General features: G+C 57.6%; 3 protein-coding genes and 1 pseudogene across 8 annotated transcripts; 3 read left to right on the forward strand and 1 right to left on the reverse strand.

Moving 5' to 3' along the window:
- Window positions 1–545: 545 nt before the first annotated feature.
- Window positions 546–17582, reverse strand: LOC132509654 (WW domain-binding protein 4-like; annotated as a pseudogene).
- On the forward strand, window positions 4330–14140 carry MZF1 (myeloid zinc finger 1). Of its 5 annotated transcripts, none has more exons than XM_060130907.1 (6): window positions 4330–4628; window positions 5788–6319; window positions 6713–6902; window positions 7397–7467; window positions 7566–7686; window positions 12542–14140. In XM_060130907.1, the coding sequence occupies exons 2-6, from the start codon at window positions 5924–5926 to the stop codon at window positions 13975–13977; spliced, it is 2214 nt and encodes a 737-aa protein (XP_059986890.1). In that variant the 5' UTR covers window positions 4330–4628; window positions 5788–5923; the 3' UTR covers window positions 13978–14140. The 5 variants fall into 5 exon arrangements, with proteins under 5 accessions (XP_059986890.1, XP_059986895.1, XP_059986892.1 ...); XM_060130912.1 differs by having other exon boundaries at window positions 6713–6896; XM_060130909.1 differs by having other exon boundaries at window positions 5884–6319.
- Window positions 17583–18866: 1284 nt separating the features above from the next.
- On the forward strand, window positions 18867–21688 carry UBE2M (ubiquitin conjugating enzyme E2 M). The gene is made up of 6 exons (XM_060130935.1): window positions 18867–19053; window positions 20242–20336; window positions 20459–20497; window positions 20610–20713; window positions 21023–21086; window positions 21172–21688. The coding sequence occupies exons 1-6, from the start codon at window positions 18945–18947 to the stop codon at window positions 21310–21312; spliced, it is 552 nt and encodes a 183-aa protein (XP_059986918.1). The 5' UTR covers window positions 18867–18944; the 3' UTR covers window positions 21313–21688.
- Window positions 21689–21841: 153 nt separating this feature from the next.
- On the forward strand, window positions 21842–25199 carry CHMP2A (charged multivesicular body protein 2A). Of its 2 annotated transcripts, none has more exons than XM_060130932.1 (6): window positions 21842–22485; window positions 23246–23437; window positions 24323–24502; window positions 24576–24706; window positions 24797–24858; window positions 24977–25199. In XM_060130932.1, exons 1-6 carry the CDS (start codon window positions 22264–22266, stop codon window positions 25102–25104), a joined length of 915 nt encoding a protein of 304 aa, XP_059986915.1. In that variant the 5' UTR covers window positions 21842–22263; the 3' UTR covers window positions 25105–25199. The 2 variants fall into 2 exon arrangements, with proteins under 2 accessions (XP_059986915.1, XP_059986916.1); XM_060130933.1 differs by having other exon boundaries at window positions 22346–22485; window positions 23224–23437.
- The last annotated feature ends 375 nt before the right edge of the window (window positions 25200–25574 follow it).

Consider the following 25574-nt stretch of genomic DNA (forward strand, 5'->3'; position numbering starts at 1 on the left):
GCGCTCTAGGTGCTGCGTCCAGTCACCCAGGGCCTACCGGGAAACGTAGTTCAGCGACGAGGCCGCCGAGCACAGAGTCCAGGCGGGGTCGCCCAAGGCCGCCTCTGCCCAAGGCCGGATTTCTCGCCTATTAATTTCTCTCTCCTGTCTTTCCTGCCATCTACTTTCGGTCTCTTTCTTTTCTTTCTTTTTTTTTTCTTCTTTCATAAAGTTTTTAATAACCTATAATTTTCTTACATGTACACTAGTAACCTTAAAAAGACAAATATTTACTATCAAATGTTAACTACTGTACAGTTTACAAAAACATATAATTTTAAGAATTTGGAATAATAAAGGGAAGGTACCTACTTCAAATGGATTAAATAAGAAAATTCCACTTTTTAAGAAATTTAACCAGGAAATGGGAACTTTCCAATTTCTCTAAAGGAACACCAAAACATTTTACTGAAGTCAGAGAACTTACTATTTTTGTTCAAGACTTCATCTCCATAGTTTTAAATAAACCCTAAATAATATTTTCCAGTATATGTAAGGCCTCTACACAGAGCGCACGACTAGGGAAAAAAGGACTCCGTCAGAATGAGAAGCCATGAAGAACAGAGATATGTCTTGCTCACCTTTACATCTCCAGTTCCTACCATAGTGCCTGGCTCAAGGTGAAAATGCTTAAGCAATGGTTGCCGCTTTACATTGAACCAGGCAGATACATCTTTGGTCCAGTTTTCATTCCATATTAAGCATGACCTGAGCTGCAGTCCCAGTTCTTGGCCCTTGACCTTAAATTGAGTAAGGTAAGCCAATATACATACACTTTCTACATCAGCCTTCTGACAGGATCCTCAGAACTGAATTATCACAGGTTGTGAATCTTCTCTTACGTGGTCTAATTCTTATTTCTTGAATAATACCAGTGTGCAAAAGTAATGCGTTTTCGGGACTTCCCTGGTAGCGCAGTGGATAAGACTCCATGCTCCCAATGCAGGGGGCCTGTGTTCGATTCCTGGTCAGGGAACTAGATCCCACATGCATGCTGCAACTAAGAGCTCGCATGCCACAACTAAGGAGCCTGCCTGCCGCAACTAAGACCTGGTGAGACCAAATAAATAAATATTTTTTTCAAAAAGTAATGCATTTTCAGTGCAGTACAAGTATATTCATACGAGTAAGAATTGAATAACGGCCTTACTTTTCCATGTTTTAAATAACAGATACATAGCATCTTATATTATGAGGTAATTAGCAATTTTTAGACACTGAACATAATACACTGTATTACAATGCAATGTGGTAGGCTTCCATTTTAGGAACAAAAATCAATTTCACACGAAAAAAGAGTTATTTTAAATTCACATAAAATACATTCAGAATAAGTCTAAAATGTTAGCATTAAGTAATGTAAAACAAACACAGAGGAGCTTTCTTTATTATTATTACTTTTATTTTGGCTATGGCAGGTCTTAGTTTTAGCATAGGGGATCTAGTTCCCTGGCATAGAACCTGGACTCCCTGCATTGGGAGCACGGAGTCTTAACCACTGTACTACCAGGGAAGTCCTTCCATATGGGTCTGATTTTTTATGAGCTTTGGATTTTTCTTCATTTGGACCTGATGAATAACCTTGGGCATTTTTTCTTTCTGTGTTTCCGATTCAGTTCCTTTATCACTATTTTTTTTCTTTAAACTTTACTTCTAGCTTTTGCATTTCTGTAGAGACTTCTCCTTCCCCCCCCCTTTTTCTTCGATTTATTTATTTTTGGCTGCGTTGGGTCTTCGTTGCTGCGCGCGCTTTCTCTAGTTGCGGCGAGCGGGGTCTGCTCTTCATTGCTGTGCGCGGGCTTCTCATTGCGGTGGCTTCTCTTGTTGCGGAGTACGGGCTCTAGGCGCGCGGGCTTCAGTAGTTGCGGCACGCGGGCTCAGTAGTTGTGGTTCGCGGGCTCTAGAGTGCAGGCTCAGTAGTTGTGGCGCATGGGCTTGGTTGCTACGCAGCATGTGGGATCTTCCTGGACCAGGACTCGAACCCGTGTCCCCTGCATCGGCAGGCGGACTCTTAACCACCGCGCCACCAGGGAAGTCCCCCTGTCCCCCCCCCCTTTTTCTGCTTGGTGTTCCACATCAGAATCACAACGTGAATCTGATGATTTGGACTCTTCTTGGGTACCAAGTGACTTTTCATTGACTTTACTAGAAAGCAGATCGCCAGAGTGTGGAATGGAATCATCAGGTTTTCCCCATCCGGATTCCCCTGTTTCTGAATTATAATAATAGGTATAACCATCTTCACTTAAACCTTCTACCCAAACAGTCTTCACTGCCGTCTTTTTTTAATTTCCTTGAAATCCTTCAGGTTTCTCCCACTGAGATTCTCCTGTGATAAGATCATAGTGGTAATGGTAACCCTCAGAGGTTATGCCTTCTACCAATCTGCCCTTTGAAGGGTCTTTTTTTTTCTTTTTTTCTTTTGCTGATTTGATGCAGAGGCGGATGGGATAGTGCTGGTTACTGGTGATATGCTTGGCTCTGAAGTTTCTGACTCCAAGCCAAGGCTTTTCAAATCCCCTTGGTATTCTTTCAGGGCAGCTGCCTCCATTGCAGCAAACTCCTTTGATGCCTTCTCTTCTTCCTTTGCCCTATCCAGCCTTTTCGGTTTAATCTCACTGATCCTCTTTGCCACATTTTCCTTATGATTCTTTCCTCTTTCATGAACTTCAACACTAGACCTATTGTCCGCAATCCAGCACCTGCAGTAATCAGAGAATTTCTTTGGTTGTGACCTCCAGTAGTCTGCCATGACTGGACCAGCCGCCCCGAGGGTCACCCTCATGCCCGGCTGAGGCTCGCGTTCCCCACGCGGGATGAGTCAGGGCCCAGCTCACTGCGAGGCCCACCGGAGCCTCCGCGCCTAGACCTGGTCTCTTTCTTTCCCACCATCCTCGCTACCTCCTTTCCTTTCCTGGGTCTGTCTCACTGTTTTCTCTTTCTCCCTGTCTGTCCCCCATTCCGGAGAAATGGTTCCCTTCAGACTGTCAAGATATAATTTTCGAAACAGATAAAAACAAACTCCGTGAGCACACGTCAAATATCTATTTACCTCCGGTGGCAACTAGCAGGATGACATAGGTGGTTCCGGGAAGATGAGAGAGAAGGAAAACAGAAAGGGTGAAAGAACGAACAGTGAAATAAAAGCTCCAAGTCGGATCGGTAGTGCACCATGGGGCAGTGGGCAGGCATCTTAGTGTCCTGCTTAGTGTCCTACTGGGTGACAAAAAACTTGGGGTACTCTTCTCTACTGGACAGAAAGCATTTACAACCTATCAACCTTTTACTCGTTAGCATCTAACTTCACAGTATCTGGACTCTGATCAAAAGCAGTTAACTTAAAAAAAAGTTGCTTCACTTAGGGAATCAGATGACCTGAAGCAGGCTTGGTAGAGACGGTGCTAGTTCTTCCAGTCATCTTTTTTTCTCTTAATGGCAAGTTTTGGATAAGTTTTCTTAACATGTGTCCCTCCCGCTCCGTCTCTCTCTCTTCTTGCTGTCACCCTTCTCTGAGTCTTTAAAAACTCTCGATCCACTTTACTGTATCTCTAATGTCTGTCCCTTTCTCCCCTCTTGCTTCTGTACTCCTGATCCTTGTCTGTCCCTTGAATCTCGAGCTGCACGTCTTGTCGCTGTAAATCTTTGTCTCTCCTTTCCTCTCCATCCCGCCCTGATCGCTCTCCCTCTTGTTAACTGTTCTGACACACATGTCTGCCCAGCCCTGACTCTCTGACCTAGGTCTCTTTCTGTCCTGCCCGTGTCTCTGTCCCTGTGTCTGTTCACTTACTTTCACTGTCTCTCCTCACAACTCTCCGCGCCCCCGAGTCTGTGTCTGTCTGTCCTGTCTCTCTCGCTCCGCATCTCTACCCTCAGCCTACCTCTCCCATCCTCTTTCAGACGCCGGCCGGTACCCAAGGTTGCCCTGGAAACCGCCCGCACGGCCCACTGGTTACCATGAAGACGCCCGGGCCCGCCTACCGCCCACGAGCGCAAAAAAAAAAAAAAAAAAAAAAAAAAAACTGTCATCGCGCCGCGCACGCGCGCGGAGGACTGGCTGACCTCCTCCCGGACAGGAGCCGGCCGAGCCTCTCTCCAAGGCGAAAGTGGGAGAGGCTCGCTTGCGGTCCTGAGGGCGGTGGAAGGGGTGGCCGGGTCTCCACAGGGGGTTGCCATGGAGACAGGGGCTGACGGCGTCCTAGCGAGGGCCGTGATTGGTGCAGAGCCCTGCTAATCCCCGGAAGCCCCGTAGAGAATTCAGGGAGACTTGGTGGCGGCATGCGCGGTTGGGAAGGCGGTGCGGCCGCCCGTTACCCCCTGAGAAGCTTGCTCGCGTCGACGGGCGCCTGGACGCCTGGATTTGAGGCTGGGAGCGCGGGAAGACGCGGCCCGGAGTGTGACCCGATCGTTGCGAACAACGCTGCCCCGGGGCACAGCGGGAGGAGGGTGGAAACTGAGGCGAGGGTGGGGGACGGGCAAGGCGGCGCTTCCGGCTGGTGCGTGGAGCGTTCTGGGAGACATAGTCCGGCCGGGGAGGGAAGGTCGGCGAGTGCGCATGCTCAGGAGCGCGGAGCGGCCCGCTGAGCGCGGAGGTGAGGGCGGGGGCCCCTCAACCGGGAAGGTTCGGGCGGGGACGGGGGCGGCGGCCCAGCGGGATCGGGAGCGTAGGACAGGGGCCTGGGTGTCCCCCGTGGCCGGGCCCAGCGCTGTCGCGCGCGGCTCGTCAATCACTGCGCGTTGCCACGGCGACAGAATCTGGAGTCCCCGCCCCCAGTTGCCATGGCGGCACCCGGACCTGTCCCGGCTCCCTAAAGCAGAAGGTGCCCGCCCAGGCTTCTGGTAAATGTAGTTCAGGGAGCTCCGCAGGGCCGGCCAGATTACGGAGGCCCAGCCGTCTCCTGGGGTTTCAGGTTGACTTGGAACCTTGAGGAGCGAAGGTTAGACCCACGGGATCAGGCGGCCCTCGAAATCGAATCCACTTCCTTAATAAACTCAGATCTCTCTACAAAGGTTGCACTGTACCTCCAGTTGCATAAGGAGCAGCGCGAGTGTGGTGGGGGTGGGGGAAACGGAGGTTCACAGTGGCACAGCGACAAGCCGAGGTTACGTGGCAAATAGGCTGGGCAGAATCTCCGACTTTCCTTGCAGGCTCCGAGTCCAGTGGTCTTGGCTCCTTTGTAGCTCCCCTCTGAAAACTCCCCTGTTACCTCCTAGTCCCACCTAAATCAGGAAACGGAGGAGATAGTGGGGCATTGCGTGTTGTGACAAGTCGGGCTCAGAGAACGGGGCTGAATGGGGGGAGAATGGTGTCTGGGTGCTGGGCCATACAGGTGACCTTGCACAGGTGTGGGGTGGGGCAGGTGCAGTCAGGCTGCGCTGTGAAACCGCGCTGGGAGGGGAGTGGTCTGAGAGACAAGGCGGGAGAGTGGACGCTGCAGTGATAGACTGGCGTTGGTGGGGGAGGGGTGGTAGTGGTGTAGATGCCCAGGCAGTGGATGTTGTAGGTGGCATTCACCTGGTAGAGAGAGGGATGCAGAGCAGGGGTTAGGTGGTGCATGTAGAAGAAGCATGGGCTTTGGGGGAGAGACGAGGTGCCTTCTGGGCCTAAGAAGCAGCCCAGGAACAGGGGGCTACCAGAGACTCTGCACAGGCCCAGCTAGAGAGGCTCACCGAGGGCTCACCAGCCCCACAGCTCCTTGGTACGGGACTGCCTCTGTGCCTCAGTTTCCTCATCCTCCTTCCACTTGGCAGGTCTCGGGATTCAACAGCACAGCATCCAGTAGGCTCTCAATAAGCATTTGTCACTACTGTCCTCATCGCAGCAGCCTCATCCCATTCCTCCCCCAGGGAGAGACACTGGCCTCAGAGCGCCAGCCTGGTCTTTCCAATGAGGCCCACAGCTCTGGGCTCCCCGGGCCACGCACCCCCAGAAGATGAGGGGCCCATCACGGTGAAGCTGGAGGAGTCTGAGGAGGAGGGTGAAGCCGCCCCATGGGATCCCGGCCCAGAGGCTGCACGACAGCGTTTCCGGCACTTCCACTATGAGGAGGCAGTGGGTCCCCGCGAGGCGCTGGCCCGGCTCCGTGAACTCTGCCGCCAGTGGCTGCGGCCCGAGGTGCACTCCAAGGAGCAGATGCTGGAGCTGCTGGTGCTGGAGCAGTTCCTGGGCGCGCTGCCCCCCGAGATCCAGGCCCGCGTGCGGGGACAGCAGCCAGGCAGCCCTGAGGAGGCCGCTGCCCTGGTCGAGGGCCTGCGCCGGGAGCCAGGAGGGCCCCGGAGATGGGTGAGTCAGTGGCCCTGGGGTCGGGGCTGGAACAGTATGCATCTCTGCCTCTTCCTGGGAGGTGCTATGCTCAGCCGGACACTGGCCCCTTGTGGTTTGGAAGTGGTCACCTGCAGCAGACCCTGTGTGAGGGCAGACGGGGTTCCAGGGCCAGCATCACTGGCCCATCCCTCCATCACCTAGAGGCATGGACAAGGGATGCAGGGTGGGGAGAGAGGGTGGGTGTCAGCAGCAGGAGAGCAACTGCAGGTGGTCCCTTTGCTCCTTGCTCTGTCCCTGGTGGACATGGGTCCTTAGAGGACCTAGTCAGTCAGGACCCCTGGGGTCCCAAGATAGGGTGGATGCCCATGAACTCCCTACCTGAGCTCCTGATGGTGGGGGGCACCTCCCCAGGTCACAGTCCAGGTGCAAGGCCAGGAGGTGCTATCAGAGAAGATGGAGCCCTCCGACTTCCAGCCCCTCCCTCAAATCACACCTCGGACTCCAGAACCTGGACTTGAGATGCCCCGTGGGGCCACACAGGAGTCGTCACTGGGCCTATGGGTGAAAGAGGAGCCTGGGGTTACAGAGGATCCAGGTGAGGGTAGGTAACGTGCCCATGCATTGGCGGTCCCCACATCCCGCCCAGCCAGTGGCCGTCATTATCCCTCACGTGCCAAGCCCGACTGTCACCACTGTGGTTCCTTCCATGTTCTCAGCTGGCATGGAGCTGACTATTGGGGTTTCCTGGTGTGGGAGGCATGTGGGGTTCACTCCCTGAGGAGATCCATTGGGGGACATTAGCCGATTGCTCGAGAGCAGACAGAAGGCTGGAGTATGGGTGGGCACAGCGGAGGGAGGACCCCAAAGTGCTGGGGAGCATTCCCTTCTCTCATCCGCCTCCCAGACAAGTGTCAGACATGCCCACCCACACTCTCTGCCATTCCTGTGTGGACACTTAGAGCCCCCTCGACATGCCCAGCCCCAAGTCTACACCCGGCTCTTGTCCCATCTGGACCCCAGCACCTGGCACACCACTGAAGAGGGCAGCAGGGTGGGGAGCCCCTGGAGCTGCCTGACCCCACCCTTCCTCTCCAGAGCTTCTGGACTCTGGGCCTCTAACCAACCCCCAGGAGGCCACTTCCACTGTCCTACCTGAGGAGGCCCAGGTGAGCCCCTGCTCTGGGAGCCTCAGTGGGTGGGGGTTGGGTAGGTCCCTCCCTGGGCCTAGCCAGACACAGGCGAGCAGTGACCACTGTGGTTTCAGGGCTGTGGCGTGGCGCTGGACCAGGCCTCTCCCCATAGTGAGACTGGGCCTGAGGGGTCCTCATGGACGGAGCACCCTGAGGCCCTGTGGCAGGAGGCAGCTGGGAGCATCTTCTCCCCGGGTGAGTTATATGGGGCCCTCCACACGGGCAGCACCACCCCGGACCATCCCACTCCTGGCCCTGCTCAGATGGGCCCCTTACTCCGGCATTCCCCGAGCTCCTCCATCGCCTGCAGCGTTCAACCTGCTTTAGCATCTCCTGCCCGCGAGAGCCAAGCCCCCCACTAACCTCATGGCCCCTCCAGCTGCTGCTCCCCGCCCCCAGTAAAACCTCCTGAGAGCAGGACTTGTGCTCCCCATGTCCGCTCCCAGCCCCGGCACCCTGGATGGCCCCCGGGTTCTGGGCTTGCATCCCACTGATTGGGGGGCGGGGCAGAGAGGGACAGCAGTCAGTACACAGGGTAGTCAGACAGGGGGGACCTTGACACAGGGTGGGGACTGGGCAAGACAGAGCGGTTCCCTGCTCTCAGGCCAGATGCCCTGTGCTGTCCACCTCAGCCACGCAGCCTACAATGGTCTGCCGTCGGCCAGGCTCCCTGTTCCCTGGACCCCTTCTCTACGTTGGTTTACTCCCTCGTTATTTATTTTATTTTTTTGGCTGCGTTGGGTCTTCGTTCCTGCGTGCGGGCTTTCTCTAGTTGCGGCAAGCGGGGGCTGCTCTTTGTTGCTGTGGGCGGGCTTCTCATTGCAGAGGCTTCTCTTGTTGCGGAGCACGGGCTCTAGGCACATGGGCTTCAGTAGTTGTAGCACGCGGGCTCAGTAGTTGTGGTTCGCGGGCTCTAGAGCGCAGGCTGAGTAGTTGTGGCACACGGGCATCGTTGCTCCGTAGCATGTGCATCTTCCCGGACCAGGGATCAAACCCGTGTCCCCTGCATTGGCAGGCGGATTCTTAACCACTGTGCCACCCGGGAAGTCCCACCCCCTTGTTCTGGTGAACCTTCCTGTGAACTCTGGTGTGGGAAGTAAAGTTCTGAGCTCTGGTCCATATCTGAAACACATTTGTATTACACTGAATTTTGGCTGAAGAATTCTTTTTATTAACTCTCTCTCAAAACATTTTTTTTTAATTGCTGTGAAACCGGGTCAAAACATTTTTTAGCACCACTGTTGGTGAGCCCTTAAAATTTGAAATTCACATTTCTCAGTTGTGGGAAACTGGCTTGCATTGTTTCTTTGATTTCCTTCCCCTCCATTGTTCTGTTCTCTTGTTTCTGGAATGCCTGTTACTTGGTTATTGGACTCTAGGACAGATCCTCCAATGTTCTCTTCACTGCGATTTCCCCATCCCTTTCTTTCTGCTCTATTTTCCAGAAAATGTCTTCAGTTATAGCCTCCAGACCCTCCTTTGAGATTTGCATATCTGCTAGCAGAGTTTTAATTTCCAGGAGCGTCTTCTTTCCCTGATCGTTCATTTTTTTTAACCACTTTCTGTTATTCTTACAGTTGTAACATCTTTCCTTATTTCTCTGAGGATAACGATAACTTGTTTTTTAAGCTTTCTTCTCCCAGTGTGGTCTCTGGTCCCTCTGGCAGCTCTGAGCAGATGGGTGAGGGTCTTATCGGCCAGGACAACAAATCAGGGCTGGAAGGGGAGGGTGAGGGGTTCACTCCCCAAGGAGACTCACTTCTTGGGAAACGTGAGTGGGTGGGTGGAGCATGAGTGGATGCCACTGAAGCAGTCGTAGGGCAGTCTGGCTGGGCTGCTTGAAGGTACCCCTGCTGTGAGGATCTTCAGTTCTCTCCTCTGAGTGTTCTAAGAAGGCACTCCTAGCCTCTTGCCAGCATCCCGGGAGAGAGGCTAGCGTCGCGGCGCCCAGTGTGACTTCCCTTAACTCCCTTGACTCCCTCAGGGTCCTCTCCCGCCCTCAACCCAGCCCTTTGCCAGGAAGCGAGAGGAGGTCCAAAAGTCACAGCTACAGCACTGCCCACCGCTTCCTCAGAATTCTGTGCAGACAGACCCAGGGCTGTTCCCTGCAGTAGCCCTGCCCAGCTTCAGCTTCAGCTTCTGAAACAGCTTCCCCAGCCCGCCCAGTGCCCCTGCCCCTTCACCTGCGTGGCCAGAGGTACCTGGTACCTCCAGCTCCTGAACTTTTCAACGTCTGCGGTAAAACGGGTTGATTTCTTTCAGTCTTCCCCACTGCTGACTTACTATTCGCCTTCTCCAGTCTGCTGTACAGTTACCATTTGCCCATTTTGCTTTCCAGAGTAGAAAATATCAGGGATTTGTTTGTTTCCTCTCTTCTTCTCTTCATCCCTGTAGATTTTATGCCTTGAAAGAATAAAACAAAACCTTTATGGTGGTTTTTAATGTTGTTGCACAATGAAACAAATTTAAATAGATACCATTATTCCCCAGAAGTCCCCATTTGCTGTTTTTTATCAACAAGGATCCAAACTCATTCTTTTTTCATAGCGTCCTTGTTTTGTGGATACTGATCCATCCTTTGAGAATTTGCAAGTACCTTATGTTATTTCCGGCCTTGTTAGTTAGCTTGGTTTCCTTGGGTGTGAATGCTCCCACTGGGTGCACGTGGACAGCCTGCCCTGCTCAGCTCTGGGGGCTTCTTGTTTGTCCCTGCCCTAAGCATCATCCTGGGTTGAGGGACTGCCACAGGGTCCATCATAACTCAACTGGAAGGCTCATCTGGGCCCCTAGCCATTCAGTGGAGATACCTCTGCAGCCTCACTGAAAGCAAAAGGTCCATGGATGGACTGGGCTCACCCAGGCTATGTCCTCAACCCCCAACTTCATGACAGAGCCTGGCTCTCATCCTCAGTCTCCACAGCCTTGGCACTGTAGAGCACCATGCACCAGGCTCTGGATTCCTGAATCTCACCGTCCTTTCTTGCTTTGGAGCTGCCCCACGTATTTTGAAAGCTCTTTTCGTATGTTCTGTCTGTCAGTTGCGCATGTTGAAGCTGAGAGAGTAGCATGTGATACATGCCCCTTCTGCTGTTTCAGTCTTCAGCTGGCTGGCCGGGCTTGCCTCATGCTGTGTAGCTGACACTCCAGCCTGGACCTGCTTCTCTCAGCCCACAGCCCCACAGTCTCTCTGCTCTCTCCAGCCACACCGGCAGTTCCACCCCAGGCTCCTCGGCGGGTTCTTTCTCTGCGGCCCCATTCTTTCCTCAGGCTGCACTCTTCCCCAGACAACCACAGCTCACCTCAGCCACCTTGGCCTCCCCATAAGGTCTCCTGGCTGCTCCCCTTGCCCTCAACCGAACATCTTCTGTGCAGCCAGTGCTTTTATCAGGAGAACAGTTTGAATTGCTAGGACATTCACGTGTTAGAAAATTCAGAAAGCACAAGGGAGTATACAGTGGAATGCCCCTCTCCTGCCTGTATCACATGGTCCTGCACCCCAACAGCCAACATCACCGGTTTTCTGTGCGTACTTCCAGAAAGATTCTCTGCATAGAAGAACAAACACAAATTCAGGTGCATACTCATTTCCCGTTTTTAAAACACAGGTGGATGCTTGATCTTCACACTGTCCCACGCCTGACATTTTTCGTGCATCTTCCCACTTGAACACACAGCAGCGAGCGCCCTCCTCTTTGGACAGCTGCATAGAGCCCACTGGGGCTCACCGTGGACACACTTGTTTAGCCATCCAGGCCCCTACTGACATTCCTTTGGGTTACTTTTCAGTGAGAACTGAGAAACCTCCTACACCGACCATTTCACACAGGGGGAACACAACTGGTGGAGAAGTACCTAGACGTGGAACTGTTGGATCAGAGGGTGGGAAATTGGACATTCTGATGCCCTTTGCCACACTGGCTTCTGTTTATGCTGGCGAGCGGTGCACACGAATGCTTGGGTTCCTGGAGTTAGGCTGTGGAAACGGTAACGAGCACGGCCCTAATACGCACTTTGCTTCCTAGGAGGGGCCTGAGCATATTTTACGGAATTTAAGCATCCGTGACATTTCCTTTCTTTTCCTGCCCTTTCCCCACGTTTGTCAGGTTGTCCGTCTTTCTTGTTGATTGACCGGCGCACCTTACTCTGGTTACTTAGTCCCTTGCCTCTGGAGAGTTCGCAGTTTGTCATTCGTCTTTTGACTCGGAGGGTTTTTGCTGTGCACAGATGATTTCCTTTGACACAGTATAATTTTTCTGAGTTTTCTTTGGCATCTGATAGGTCTTCTGTCACCTACTGAAGCCCTTGCTAGTCTCCCAGTCTCCTTGCTTTAACTTCCTTCTTCTCCGTTGCCTGTGCTCACATCGCCTCCCTTCCCCAACATCTAATGATGGAGTGCTCACAGCGTGGCTGGAACCTGCTCCTTTTATCCGCAGACACCCACCACTGTCTGATCACATGCAGGCCCAGGACTCCATAGGCCATGTACACACCACGGCACCCGTGTTCACCTTTCCCGGCAGACTGGGCCCGACTCCTGTGCCCCACAGCCTGTGCGTGCCCTCTGTCCCTCGGGAGTCCCGTGGCATCTCAAGGAAGGCACGGCAGACAAAAGTCCTGGTTGCCTGCATTCCCTGCCTCTGCCCCCTGCCCTATTCCCTTCCTGTTGGCTCCACTTCCAGCCTCCCTCAGACCCACCCACAGCTCTGCATTTGTGGAAACCATCATCACCCACCCGGACAGTGCAAGGGCCACCTGCCCCACCTTTGCCCTACAGCCCTTCCAGAAAGGCGGTTTTTACAAACTTAAGTCAGACCTGGAAAGCCTGTCCCCAGCTTTTCAGTCTTCCACCTCCTGCAAGGGTCTGTCCTATTGTCACCTCCTTAGGGAAGCCTGCACAGATACAACCCCTGCCCCTGCCCACGTCACTTCTGTCTGCCTCCTTGGTCAGTTTCAGGTCGCTCTAGTTCGCACCGTTTCTGCAGGGCTGGAGTGGCTCTGGGCACAAGTGGGTTCTCTGTCATGAATGAGTGGATCCCCTTCTGCAATGCAGGGTTTACACTCCAGATGGACAGCATCTCTGCTGGCCCAGACACTGTGAGCCCCCACATCCACCTCCCCTGGGACCTCGGCGTGGCCAGCCTCACGGGCCGACTCGAGCCACCCTCCCTCGAAGGTGGCTTCTCACACGCGCTGGTGCTCTCCAGCGACCCGGGAGGTGAGCAGGACCCCACGTACGATCCCCGCCAGGGCGTGGGCCCCGGGCTGGCCGCCGCTCGCTGGCGTGCCGCCAGGGGCCGGAGCCGGGGTCGAGGTCGCCCCAGCACAGGCGCCGGAGCCGTGCGAGGTGGCCGCTGCGACGTGTGCGGGAAGGTGTTCAGCCAACGCAGCAACCTGCTGAGGCACCAGAAGATACACACGGGAGAGCGGCCGTTCGTGTGCGGCCAGTGCGGCCGCAGCTTCAGCCGCAGCTCGCACCTGCTGCGCCATCAGCTCACGCACACCGAGGAGCGGCCGTTCGTGTGCGGCGACTGCGGCCAAGGCTTCGTACGCAGCGCGCGCCTGGAGGAGCACCGGCGCGTGCACACGGGCGAGCAGCCCTTCCGCTGCGCCGAGTGCGGCCAGAGCTTCCGGCAGCGCTCCAACCTGCTGCAGCACCAGCGTATCCACGGCGACCCCCCGGGCCCCGGCGCGGCACCCCCGGCGCCTCCTGGCGCGCCGGAGCCCCCAGGCCCCTTCCCGTGCAGCGAGTGCCGCGAGAGCTTCGCACGGCGCGCCGTGCTGCTGGAGCACCAGGCGGTGCACACAGGCGACAAGTCTTTCGGCTGCGTGGAGTGCGGCGAGCGCTTCGGCCGCCGTTCGGTGTTGCTGCAGCACCGGCGCGTGCACAGCGGCGAGCGGCCCTTCGCCTGCGCTGAGTGCGGCCAGAGCTTCCGGCAGCGCTCCAACCTCACGCAGCACCGGCGCATCCACACGGGCGAGCGGCCCTTCGCCTGCGCGGAGTGCGGCAAGGCCTTCCGCCAGCGGCCGACGCTCACGCAGCACCTGCGCGTGCACACGGGGGAAAAGCCCTTCGCCTGCCCTGAGTGCGGCCAGCGCTTCAGCCAGCGTCTGAAGCTCACTCGCCATCAGCGGACGCACACCGGCGAGAAGCCCTACCACTGCAGCGAGTGTGGCCTGGGCTTCACGCAAGTCTCGCGGCTCACCGAGCACCAGCGCATCCACACAGGCGAGCGGCCCTTCGCCTGCCCGGAGTGCGGCCAGAGCTTCCGGCAGCACGCCAACCTCACGCAGCACCGGCGCATCCACACGGGCGAGCGGCCGTACGCATGCCCTGAGTGCGGCAAAGCCTTCCGCCAGCGGCCCACGCTCACGCAGCATCTGCGCACCCACCGGCGCGAGAAGCCCTTTGCCTGCCAGGACTGTGGCCGCTGCTTCCACCAGAGCACCAAGCTCATCCAGCATCAGCGCGTCCACAGTGCAGAGTAGCCAGTGTGCGCTGCACCCCCTCTCCGCCCTCACCTCGTTCCTTCGTGCGGGGGGGGGCTGCAGAACACCTACCTCGCGGGGATGCTGTGAGGCCTGTGATCACGTGGGTACAAGCCAGCCCTCTTAGGGCCCGGTGCCCAGTAGGTGCTCAATAAACAGTACACGGAACCTGCGTCTGGGTCTGCACCAATTCAGTTCCTCCCCACTTGCCTGGGTCCCTCTCTGCCCACCCCACAGGTCCACCACTTTCTTTGCAACCACATGATTCCTGTAAGAGCCAGAGCCCCCTGCAGATGTGGCCCCTAGCAGAGCCTGGCCACATCTGTGGGGTGCCCTCCTTGCACCACGGCTCCTGTACTATTTGCCCATGTTCCCTTCGACCCACACGTCTGCCGGCCAAGCCAACTGCCAGATGAGGACGTGGACTGGCAGCCAGTGTCATCAGGTGCTGAAGTATCAAACTGGTGTCCAGCATGCCAGAGCCGGCCTGAGGATATGTGTTTATGAAACTTTAAACCTAGGGAGCCATTTCTTAGGTGTAAAAGCTACAAGGCTTTACCTGGGAATCCATATTCTTTCAAGGCTTTCCTCTGTTCCCCGCAGACTCCAGCCAGTCCGAGACCCGCAGGTGGCTGCAAGCCCCAGGCCAGTTCCCCAGCCCTCTGGTGATCATTGCCATCATGCGCCATTCTCCTCCCTCCCTGGCCCCACGCACAGCCCCTAAGGGCTCCCGCACAGTGGGAGGTATCTATCGTGTGTTCAGTAACTAGTCACAGGAAGCACAGCTGGCAGCGGCTTTCATGAAGATGGACAGATACTGCCAGTTCCAGTTCAGTGTCCTGCAGACTTGAGGGCCGGTGTCTCTGGAACGCTCCAACCTCTTCCTGTGCCACTGCTTCTTTTGCCCTATCTTCCCCTTCCATCCTATTGTTCAGGCCTTGACACAGTCCCCCATTCCACCCATGGGTGCTGTAAGTGCCAGAGACAATGGAGAAAGGCAGTTCCAAAGAGGGCATCTTCATGCAGCAGGGTCTGGCTTGGGACTTAAACCCCACTCTAGGAGGGTGTCAGCCTGCCCTTGGCCTAGAGGTTCCAGAACAGCCCTTCTAGGCCTGTGTGTCCAAGCTTCTTCCAGAAGTGCAGCTGGACTCGCCCCTGCCACTTTGAGTGACCCTGATCCCCTCAAGACTTGGGCCCTGGTATCAGGGAAAGACAAGCCAGCCCGGGCCAGAGGCTTCCTACAGACATGCTAGAGAAGGCATGCTCCCTGCCTCAGCCCCCCTTCCTCCCCTCCCCCATTCCGCTCTTCTCCCCACCTCCCCGCTAGTCTAGCCCTAGCCAAGACCAGAGCCACTCTGGCATCTACTGCGTCTGGCAAAGTCAGCAGCCCCCCCATGCAGGGGCACTCCTGTGTGGCACAGTCAGGGGTGGGGCGTCCCCGGACCCTCTGACAGCACTCACGGTTCTCTCTGATCACAAAGGGGATTCTAGGAAACCTGGTCTAGAATCTGTAGAATCAGAGGGGAGAGGAAGGCAGGGAGGGGCTGGGAGAATCAGATCAGGGAAGGCACATGAATGAACACTGAGGTAGCCAGTGGTCTCAGGTTGGAGGAATGTTGCCGGAACTTTATAAATCCTGTAACATGGCTTATATATATATATTTTATTTTTTAAAATTTGTATGACTTTTATAATCTGAAACAAAGAAAACAAGAAAGCTCTCATCTTTGATCATCTTCGTGTTAATCATGAGGGGAAATCTATGCAGACACAACTACATAAAAACATGAAATTCCACACAGGAAAAATTACAGCAAACATGAAAAGCATGGAGACATCCAGCCAGGGCCCCACACCCGAAGCCTTGAGAAGTCCATGGACCCACCTGCCAAAACAACCCTCTGAGAAGAAGTCAACATGAACAGCTATGTGAGGGCCACCCATGAAAGGTCATTTCTGCAGCTGGTCAGGCACACCTTTGCAATCCAGTCATGTGGCTGCAGGTCGAGAACCCAAGTGTTACCATACTATCATCAAGGGCTGAGGGCTTGGACAGAATGACCACTTCGCCCCACTTGGCCAGAGCCATATGAGGAACCCAGGAGACGAATACCTAAGTACTGGTCATCTAAGAAAGCTACAACAGTGCCCAGCCAGCCTGTCCCTGGACTGTCTGTACCTGAGCCCATATTGTTCACTCTCAAGCCCAGCCTCCCCATGCCACGTCCATCCAATTATTCTCACCAGAAGCCCAGCCTCCCGAATCTATCCACTTCTCTCCACCCCCCAGCACTGTTCTGATCCCAGCCGTCCATCTCCAGCCTGGAGGCCCATGGCACCCAGCCTCTCTTCCCTGCCTACTCCTGCTCCCTCGTTCCCCAAACAGACCCTTTCTTCCCAGCGTCAGCTCCCAGAGGCTACGCTAACAACCCTACGTGCACTTCCACCCTCACAACTCACCCGCCACGTTCTGCCCAGTCCCTCCAAGGCACTGGCCCCAGCTTCCCTCAGGACCTCTGCAGGCGCTAAGCCCTAGGTTGCATCCTAAGAGGCTGCAGGCCCAAGGGCCACAGGCACCTTTGCCACCAAAACCACCTGTGCCTCTCTGCCACTTGAGTGGGGGCCACGCAGGTGACAAGGAATATACAGCTTAGCTGCACCACTTCCAACCCAGCCCCCTGGGTTGAGGGGATGAGGGGGATGAGGCCATCCCCTCCTCCCTGGTCCAGAAACCATGGCCCCCTTTGCCTAGCATTCTGTTGCATGGTCAAGTCTTCCCCCACTGGACGGTGGGGAAGCCACAAGATCAGAGATCATGTGAGTCAAGCTTTGGCTAGTCCTCTCCAGGGAACTAATTCCCCATCCCCAGATGGGACCTTAGCGGAAGGGCCTCAGCAACTGGCCTGGGGATGGGCACATGAACCAGGCTGGCCAATAGAAACCACCCCTGAGACTTTGGCTGGAAACCACAGTACGGTCATCAACCCTCACGTCCTGTACAAAAATAAATAATTGGCAAGAGCAGAGCGGATGAGAAGAACGGAGAGGGAGAGGGAAATTGAGTCTGGAAGAGCCCTCTGGGTCCCAGGACCAGCCATGTCTGAAGCCTGAGAACCCTGGGATGGTTGCAACTTGTCAGCCCCAAACCTGAGCCGTTTGCAGCTTCTGATCTCCCATCCTCACTCCGGCGCCTCTCCAGCACTCAGCTCTCAGGGGAGTCAACGAAGCTGGGAGTGTGAAGCTAGGACAACTACAGGGCTGAAGGGGGGCGTGTGGGATGGTGGAAAGAGAATGGAAAGGGGCAAAAGGGGGAGCGGCTGCACAGACACCACTGGGATCAGTCCACGGAGCCCAAAGACGCCGAGGATACCTGGGCAGGGCCTCTGAGGAGGCTGGGGCCGGGATGGACGCCAAATCAAGACCCGAAGGCGTAGAGCCGACTCCCTGGGGTGAGGATGGGGCCGGGGTCGTTCGCCAAGAGGAGGCCATGGACTGAGCCTGCCCACCCCCAGCGCGGGCCCAACTGGGCCGCCGCGACTACTTCTCCCTTGGTGGTCCGTATGATGGCGGCACGTGGCCTCAGCGACTGGATGTGACGTGCGGCAGGAGCCTCATTCGGACGCGGGCAGGCTGAGAGACAGAGCCCCCGCCGCCCCCACGGGCCCGGCCCCCCGCCCCAACCAGCCCTCGCGGCACCGCTCACCGCCTGACGGTTCCCTTGGTGACAGCCTGAAATCGCAGAACCGCTCCGCGCCGCTTCCTCCCGCCCCGCCGAGGCACGCTGAGCCGTGATTGGAGGGGAGATTGGCCCCGCCCACATCTCACGCGCAGCCGGCGGAAGGTCGTAGGGCACCTCCGCTGGAACTGTAGAGCCGCGCAGAGCGTGGCCCTCCCCACTTTCCGCTTCCGAAGTGTGTCAGCCTGTGTAAACCTCCACAGTGCTTCCTACTCTCTGACACAATACACGTTTTATTTGTTAGTTTACCTCAACCAGACTCTCTGCGAGAGGGTTCTTTGGGTTTGCGATGGGACACCGAAAGTGCTGGACCACGCATCCTCTAGGCAACGCCCCTGCCTTGCTCAGGCTCTGACCTGACCCAGCCTCAGTCTGTGACCCCCGGGGCCAAGTACTTCGTTTGGCCCGCCTACGCCGCCGTCTGCACAGGTGCAAGTGGGAATGGTTGGACCGCAAGCGAAGCTGCCCGCGTCTGCCCCACTTAAAGATGGCGGCAACACCGCCCCACTCCCTGGACCCGCGGGCGTCCCCGGAAGTGACCGGCCGGCCCGGCCTGCGCGAACGGAAATACTCGAGCCTAGCCGAAGGAGCCCGATCCCCAAGTCCCATCGCGGAGCAACGCGGGGCGGTGGCGTCGGCGGCTGCGCAGGCGCACAGCGCAGGCCGGGCGGAAAGAGCCGAAGCGGGCAGGCGGCGGAAATATCCGAAGCGGTGGGGCGCCCGAGGCCGTTGCGGACCTCCGCGCTGAAGCCGTTGCTGCCGCGGAAGCCGACCCTCCTCCAGTACACGGCCGTCGCCACCGCAGCCCCCGCCTCCCTCTTCCGACCCGAGCCGCAACCCCCTCGGGAAGGGAGCGAGTGAACGGGCCAGTGGCGCGGCCTGAGGACCCCGCGTCCGCAGCCGCCGCTGGGCCTGAGGACACCGGGGCGGGCGAGGGGGAGGAGGGAGCGGCGGGTGGGGGCGGGGCCGAGCGGACACGAGAACAGCCGAGTGGGCCCGAGTGCTGCCGAGCGAGCCCGAGGCGCCGGGCCAGGCCGGAGCCGACTACGGGAGCCGACGCGGGCCGCGCGGTGGGCGCGGAGCGGCGCGGCAGGCCGGGCGGGCGGCGGCAGCAGCCGAAGAGGCCGCGGCGGCGGGTCCGAGTGGCGGAGGCGGCAAGGGCGGCGGCGGCGGGGGGCCGGGTGGCCGGGGTCCCGGGCCCCGCAGGGGCGGCAGCGGCGGCGGCGGCAGGATGATCAAGCTGTTCTCGCTGAAGCAGCAGAAGAAGGAGGAGGAGTCGGCGGGCGGCACCAAGGGCAGCAGCAAGAAGGCGTCGGCGGCGCAGCTGCGGATCCAGAAGGGTAAGGAGTCGGGATGGGGGTGGAGGTCGGAGGTCAGGGCCTGGCTTGGGGTAATGCGGTCGCCAGGGGTCAGAGGTGTCAGAAATGGGGGGGCCGCGGATGTGGGGATCGGAGATCAGGGCCTGGGGATTGAGGGATCAGGGGTGGAGTAATAGTCACTGAAGTGGTCAGAGATGCGGGGGCCGAGGATGGGGCACTGAAGGTATTTGGAAAGCCAGATGTCTGATATTAGGGACTGAGAATCTGAGGGTGGCAGTGTAGTGGGGGGACCGGGAACTCGAGAGTCTGCGGGGTCAGACGGGAACCTGGGTGAAAGGCAGAGGAGATATGGATAGTGGGGGCCGAGGATTGAGGATCCGAGTGGGAGATTTAGTGTTTTATGCTGGGGTCAGTGGGAATCAGAGTCAGGCGTGGTGAAGTACGTTCTGGGGCCTGGGTTTCGTGGGTCTGGGGGGGGCGTCACATGGCAATTTGGGGTTTAGGGTGACAGGAGGAGGAGGGAGGGACAGTGGGTGCCAGAGATTAGAGATAGGAGTAGAGTTGGGTTTAGACCATGGTGCTGGAGATGCTGGAAATCTTATAGTCAGAACAGTGTAAGGTAGGAGGGCTGGGAACTAACAGATCTGGGGGTCAGATGGGAACCTGGGTTTGGGATGATAGGCAGAAAGAGGAGTATATGGACCTTGGGGACCAGGGATTGGTGGGGGGATGATTTAGGGTGTGGAGGGGGAAAAAGGTCTTTGAGTTTGGGCAGAGAATTGGGGACTCCTCTAGAAGGTGGGGGTTATGGCCAGGGATCCTGGGTGTGGGGTAGTCAGAGGCTCTTGGAGGGCACATGGGAGTGGGGGCATTTAGGAGCTGGGTTGCGGGGGGACCCAGCTGTTGGGTGCTGGGACTTAGGGCTGTGGATTCAGAAGAGTTGGAACTTACCCTGGGCCAGGAGCTCAAGCACAGTCACAATTGAACATGTGTGTTTGTGGTGTTCTGTAGATCCAGAAGAGCCTGCCTGGAGACTGGGGAGCAGAAAGAGCAGGGAGAGGGTTGGGGATGTGTCCCACTGCCCAGGACAAAGCTGGGGTCCTGGAGGAGGCTATGGAGGCTCTGCTGGCACCTGCACCTGCTCTGAACACCCTCCTCTCTCTCCCTCTTTCTTTCTCTCTGTTTCCCTTTTCTGCTGTGAAAACCTAGACATAAACGAGCTGAATCTGCCCAAGACGTGCGACATCAGCTTCTCAGATCCAGACGACCTCCTCAACTTCAAGCTGGTTATCTGTCCTGATGAGGTGAGGGCACACTCAGCTGGACTCCCAGGCACGGCGGGTGGCCCCACCTCAAGTAGGGATACCTGGTTCACCTGCCAGGCCTTGCTGGATGGGATCCCAGCTCCTCTTTTCTTCCTTCACAGGGCTTCTACAAGAGCGGGAAGTTTGTGTTCAGTTTTAAGGTGAGTCTCGGTGGGCCGGGGTGGCTCCCTGGGCTGAGGAAGCAACAGCTGAGGCCCCGGCCAGGCACTGCTGGGGCACCTATCCACCTCCCCTCTCTTTTCCTGGAGCCAGGTGGGCCAGGGTTACCCGCATGACCCCCCCAAGGTGAAGTGTGAGACGATGGTTTATCACCCCAACATTGACCTCGAGGGCAACGTCTGCCTCAACATTCTCAGGTGAGGGCACTAGCCCTCCACAGCTCCCCCCAGCCCTGCCTGCCAGGCACCCTTCATGGCCTTGCACTACACCAGTCTCTGTCCATTCCTTACCCCTTGTGGTGCGTGTTCCTCTGTCTCTTCATCTCCACATTTTCTTCCTCGTGGCTTGACCTTGGCTTTCTCCATGGTCTGTCCTTCTCTGCACCCTCCTGCTAGCTTCTCCCATCCGCACTGTCCCGTGCCCTGGGCCTGATCTGTCCGGTCCCAGCAGGGCCTCTGGCGGCTTCCCACTCACCAGCCCCTGATCATGATGTTCTCTGCCCACAGAGAGGACTGGAAGCCAGTCCTTACGATAAACTCCATAATTTATGGCCTGCAGTATCTCTTCTTGGTGAGTAGGGGCGGGGGCGCTGGGGCTGGGGGAGGTTGGACTTCTGCCCCTTGGGCTTGTTGACCCCCACCCATACCGGCCACAGGAGCCCAACCCTGAAGACCCACTGAACAAGGAAGCCGCCGAGGTCCTGCAGAACAACCGGAGGCTGTTTGAGCAGAACGTGCAGCGCTCCATGCGGGGTGGCTATATTGGCTCCACCTACTTCGAGCGCTGCCTGAAATAGGGTTGGCGCATACACACCCCTGCCAGGGCCACCAGCCCCGGCGTCCCCTGCAAATATTTATTGGGGGCCACAGGTGGGGGGGGGCATGGGGCAGCCGGTGGGGGAATCCCATGCCCTGACCTGCCACCCCTCCCTGCCACCCGCTCCTAGTTTTTTTTTTTTTTTTTTAAACCACCATGTGATTGAGGTCGGCGCTGCCTCCCCCGACCCGCTCAGCGATGGGAAATGAATTGGCTTGTCTAGCCCCACGCTGGGTGCTGTCCAGCCCCCCTAATCTGGGCTCTGGGGTGGGAGGCCAAGGGTGGCTGGGCACCCGGCACCCCACCCCTGCACCACTGGAGGTCCCGCCAGGCTATTAAAGGGGAATGTTACTGCATGGCCTCTGCCTCTTCCTTTTGTGGGGTGGGAGGGGCAGGTGATGTCCACCAGGGCTCCTGCAGCAAGCGCGGTGGGAGTTGTGTGATCACAGGTGGCGTTAGGGGGCCCCCCCCCGCCCCCGCATCAGCAGGCTGCCCAGTGCCTGGGGCAGCCCTGGGAGTCGTGAGGGGACCAAGCCCCAGGCCTCGGGCAGGGTGGGATGAATCCCACTCCGGAACAAAGGAGGGGCAGGATCCAGTAACCACAGGCTTCCTGGCCAGTAAGCCAACATACAAGAAAGTCCGCACCATCTCCTGTTCTGCCCCCTTCTGCCATGGGAGGGCCTGACGAGGAGAACGCTGTCTGGTGCCACCGGGTGCCTGAGGTCCAGAAACATCAGCGAGAGTTCTGGGTCCCTGAGATGAGCTGGGCCCTACAGTGGGTAACGTGGTGGGGTGCAGGGCCTCCGGGTGGCTGCCCGGAAGGGCGCCAACCCCACAAGGACCAGGACTCCGGCCGTGGCTCGGCTCCCTCAGGCTGGACTTGAACCTGTGGAACACCGAGTCTGCGGCAGGGACACGGAAGCTGGTGCGCATGCGCCTGGGGCCGGGCTGGTCCCCGGCGCGTGCGCACGCGCGCTGTTGTCCCCGCCCAGCATTCCGGGCGCCGGCGGGGCGTGTGACGTCAGGTGGTTTAATCCGGAAACGGCGGCGACCGCCGACGCGACAGAACCGAGGGTCTGTTGGTGGGCGCTCCGGGGCTCCCAGCGAGAAGAGCGTGACCCGGAAACGGAAGCGAGTCCCTGTCGCAACTCCGGTGAGTGGCCCCTACTGGGGTGCGGGCCCTGGGTGGACGCGTGGGTGGCGGCGTACGAGGGCCTCGCCCCTCTCTGGGACCCGGCCTTATCATCAGAGGACCCCATGCTGTCTTGCCTTCAGTGGTCAACACCCCGAATGGCCCCCCAGGCTTTCCTGCGTGAACAAGGCACCCCAACACTTAGCATCCCTCCCTCTGTACAGGAGTCCGCAACGCCCCCCAACCTTATTCTCCGCGCCCAGATTCCCTCAGCATTTAGGACCCCCGCCCCAAACCGAATTCCATGCATACGCTGTCAGCTTCAGGGCCGCCCCCATCCACCCTGTTTCTAGCACTCGCAGCCTCCACCACCTCCTGTCAGGGACCCTCTCAAGTGCCCTGTCCTTGGCGCTCAGGGTTCCAAGTGCCCCCTACCCCCGTCAGCCCACACACGGCCATCTCCAGTCTCAGTCCACCGAACACGCTAGGGCCTCATCGCAGGGTCTGCAGGACGAGGTGGAAGCCTTGAACCTCTGTGGGGGCACTGTGATGGAGGAGGGGTTGGGGTGGGCACGTTGTCCCCACTCATGTCCCTGGGGCTACCCAAGTTCCAGACTCCACTCTTTTGGCCTTCCATTCACGCCTTTTCTCCCTGCTCGGCCCTTTCCATTTTGGGAGCCCCCATCTGTCCCTGCCCATACACAGTGTGACCCCAGCTCTGCCTCATGCCCTCGTTTTGGGCCTCACACCACTCTTCAGTAAGGCTTCACACTTGCCCCAGTCCTGCCGGTGGGCTCCTGCGGCCATGGACCTGCTATTTGGGCGCCGGAAGACGCCGGAGGAGCTGCTGCGGCAGAACCAGCGCGCCCTGAACCGCGCCATGCGAGAGCTGGACCGTGAGCGACAGAAGCTAGAGACCCAGGAGAAGAAAATCATTGCAGACATCAAGAAAATGGCCAAGCAGGGCCAGATGGTAAGCTCGATTGGGCACAGCCTGGGACACAGGCCAGTGCTGTTGCTTGTTCAGACACTGGGGCTGCAGCAAACTGGACATGCTGAGCACCAACAGGGAGGTGCTTCTAGGGAAATGAAGGGTTGAGTGGGGCTTTCCCTAGTTTCAGGGTCCAAAAGGCTGCCTCTGTGGAGGTGGTAACAGAGCCAAACGTTGAGTAAGGAAGAGAGTGAGCCCGTGAAGATCCAAGTGGCAAGTGTGTCAGATAGAACAGCAGATGCTCCATGAGAGAGTGATGGGTGAGCTCAGAGGAGTGGATGTGGGCCAGACCACTTGGAATCGTGGGCCACAGTGGGAGCCCACGTGGCATGGCATGCACTGGCCCTGGGGGCCAGTGAGCAGAGAGATGGGCACAGCCTGAACCGCTGGGGAGCAGCACCTTTGATGGGCGACAGAGTTTTGGCCTGAGCAGGTGGGTTGAGGCGCCATTTCCTGGGATGGGCAAAGCAAGGAAGAGCTCTGGGGAGGAAGTGAAAAGGTGAGGTTTGGAAGTGTTCGTGTGTGAATCAGGATCCTGTACTTGAGGTGAGGGCCTGTGTGAGGTGGAGGGAGACACACATTCTTTGGCCAGGAGAGAAATTCAGGAATGGGTGTTGACTCTATAGACATGGAGAGAAAAGGACCCCTCAAGGGTGGCCCCACCTTTCTTCCTCTCATTTCTGGAGCAGAGATGAGAAGGCCGCGGAGGAGTCTGTGCAGTGGTGACCCAAGAGGCATGAGGGCGAGAGGGAACAGTGGCCAGTGGGAGCAGGCACATAGGAGCCCCTGAAAGCCTCAGTGGGCATGGTGGAGTGGCAGTGAGCACACTCCCAAGGCTGGCTCCCTGCCACCTCTGTCCCCTCGCAGGACGCTGTGCGTATCATGGCAAGAGACCTGGTGCGCACAAGGCGGTACGTGCGCAAGTTTGTGTTGATGCGGGCCAACATCCAAGCTGTGTCCCTCAAGATCCAGACACTCAAGTCTAACAACTCAATGGCACAAGCCATGAAGGGCGTCACCAAGGCCATGGGCACCATGAACAGACAGGTGCGCCTCTCCCGATCCCCCTCCCTACCCCTGCTAACCTCAGGGGCCAGACTCACCCTCCTCCCACTTCCAGCTGAAGTTGCCCCAGATCCAGAAGATCATGATGGAGTTCGAGCGGCAGGCGGAGATTATGGACATGAAGGAGGAGATGATGAACGATGCCATTGACGATGCCATGGGTGACGAGGACGATGAAGAGGAGAGGTTTGGAGACAGGAGGCAGGAGGGTGGGGACAGAGGGGATGCCTGGCCCTCCGGGTGCCTGGCCCTCATAGTTCTTTTTCTTTTACCTAGTGACGCTGTTGTAGCCCAGGTCCTGGACGAGCTGGGGTTGAGCCTGACCGATGAGCTGTCAAGTGAGTGTCCAGACCCTGGGCCCTGTCCTGCGCGCAGCTCAGCCATCGCGCAGACCCTCCCTCTCCCAGCATTACTCCTTCCAGCAGGGGCTCTCTTCCTAACCCCCCTTCTCTGCAGACCTCCCCTCCACTGGAGGCTCCCTCAGTGTGGCTGCCAGTGGAAAGAAAGCAGAGGCTGCAGCCTCCGCCCTAGTCGATGCAGACGCAGACCTGGAGGAGCGGCTCAAGAACCTTCGAAGGGACTGACTGCACACACGACACACCCCCGTGCCACCCTAGGGAGCCAGCGGAGGGCCCAGCATTTTCATTGTACCTTCTGCAATAAAAGAAGTTGGCCACTAGTCTTGGGCCTGTGTGAGTGGCCTGATGTGAGCCAGGCTGGGAGTCTGGTGACAGGGCTGACAGGAGTTGCTCAGGCAGGGCTTGGTCATGTGTGCCACATTAGCTGGGGTATAAGACAGAGGGCTGGAGGTTTTCTCGTTTTGGCGGGAGTGGACAGACCAAGCCCACCCGTCTTCAGGGCATGGGATGTGAAAATGAGCAGCAGACACTGGCCCAGCACCCCCAAGAAGGCAGGCTCCCCAGACATCCTGGTAGCATCCCAGGAGTGCAGGCCTGTCCCCCAGGGATACACTGCCCAACTCCGCTTAGCCCAGCCCACCCAGCTCACTTTGATGAGCTGGTTGCGAGAAACAGTTCCAAGCCAGTCCAGGAAG

The sequence above is a fragment of the Lagenorhynchus albirostris genome, chromosome 19 (genome assembly GCF_949774975.1).
Source record: "Lagenorhynchus albirostris chromosome 19, mLagAlb1.1, whole genome shotgun sequence".
In the NCBI taxonomy this organism is placed as follows: domain Eukaryota; kingdom Metazoa; phylum Chordata; class Mammalia; order Artiodactyla; family Delphinidae; genus Lagenorhynchus; species Lagenorhynchus albirostris.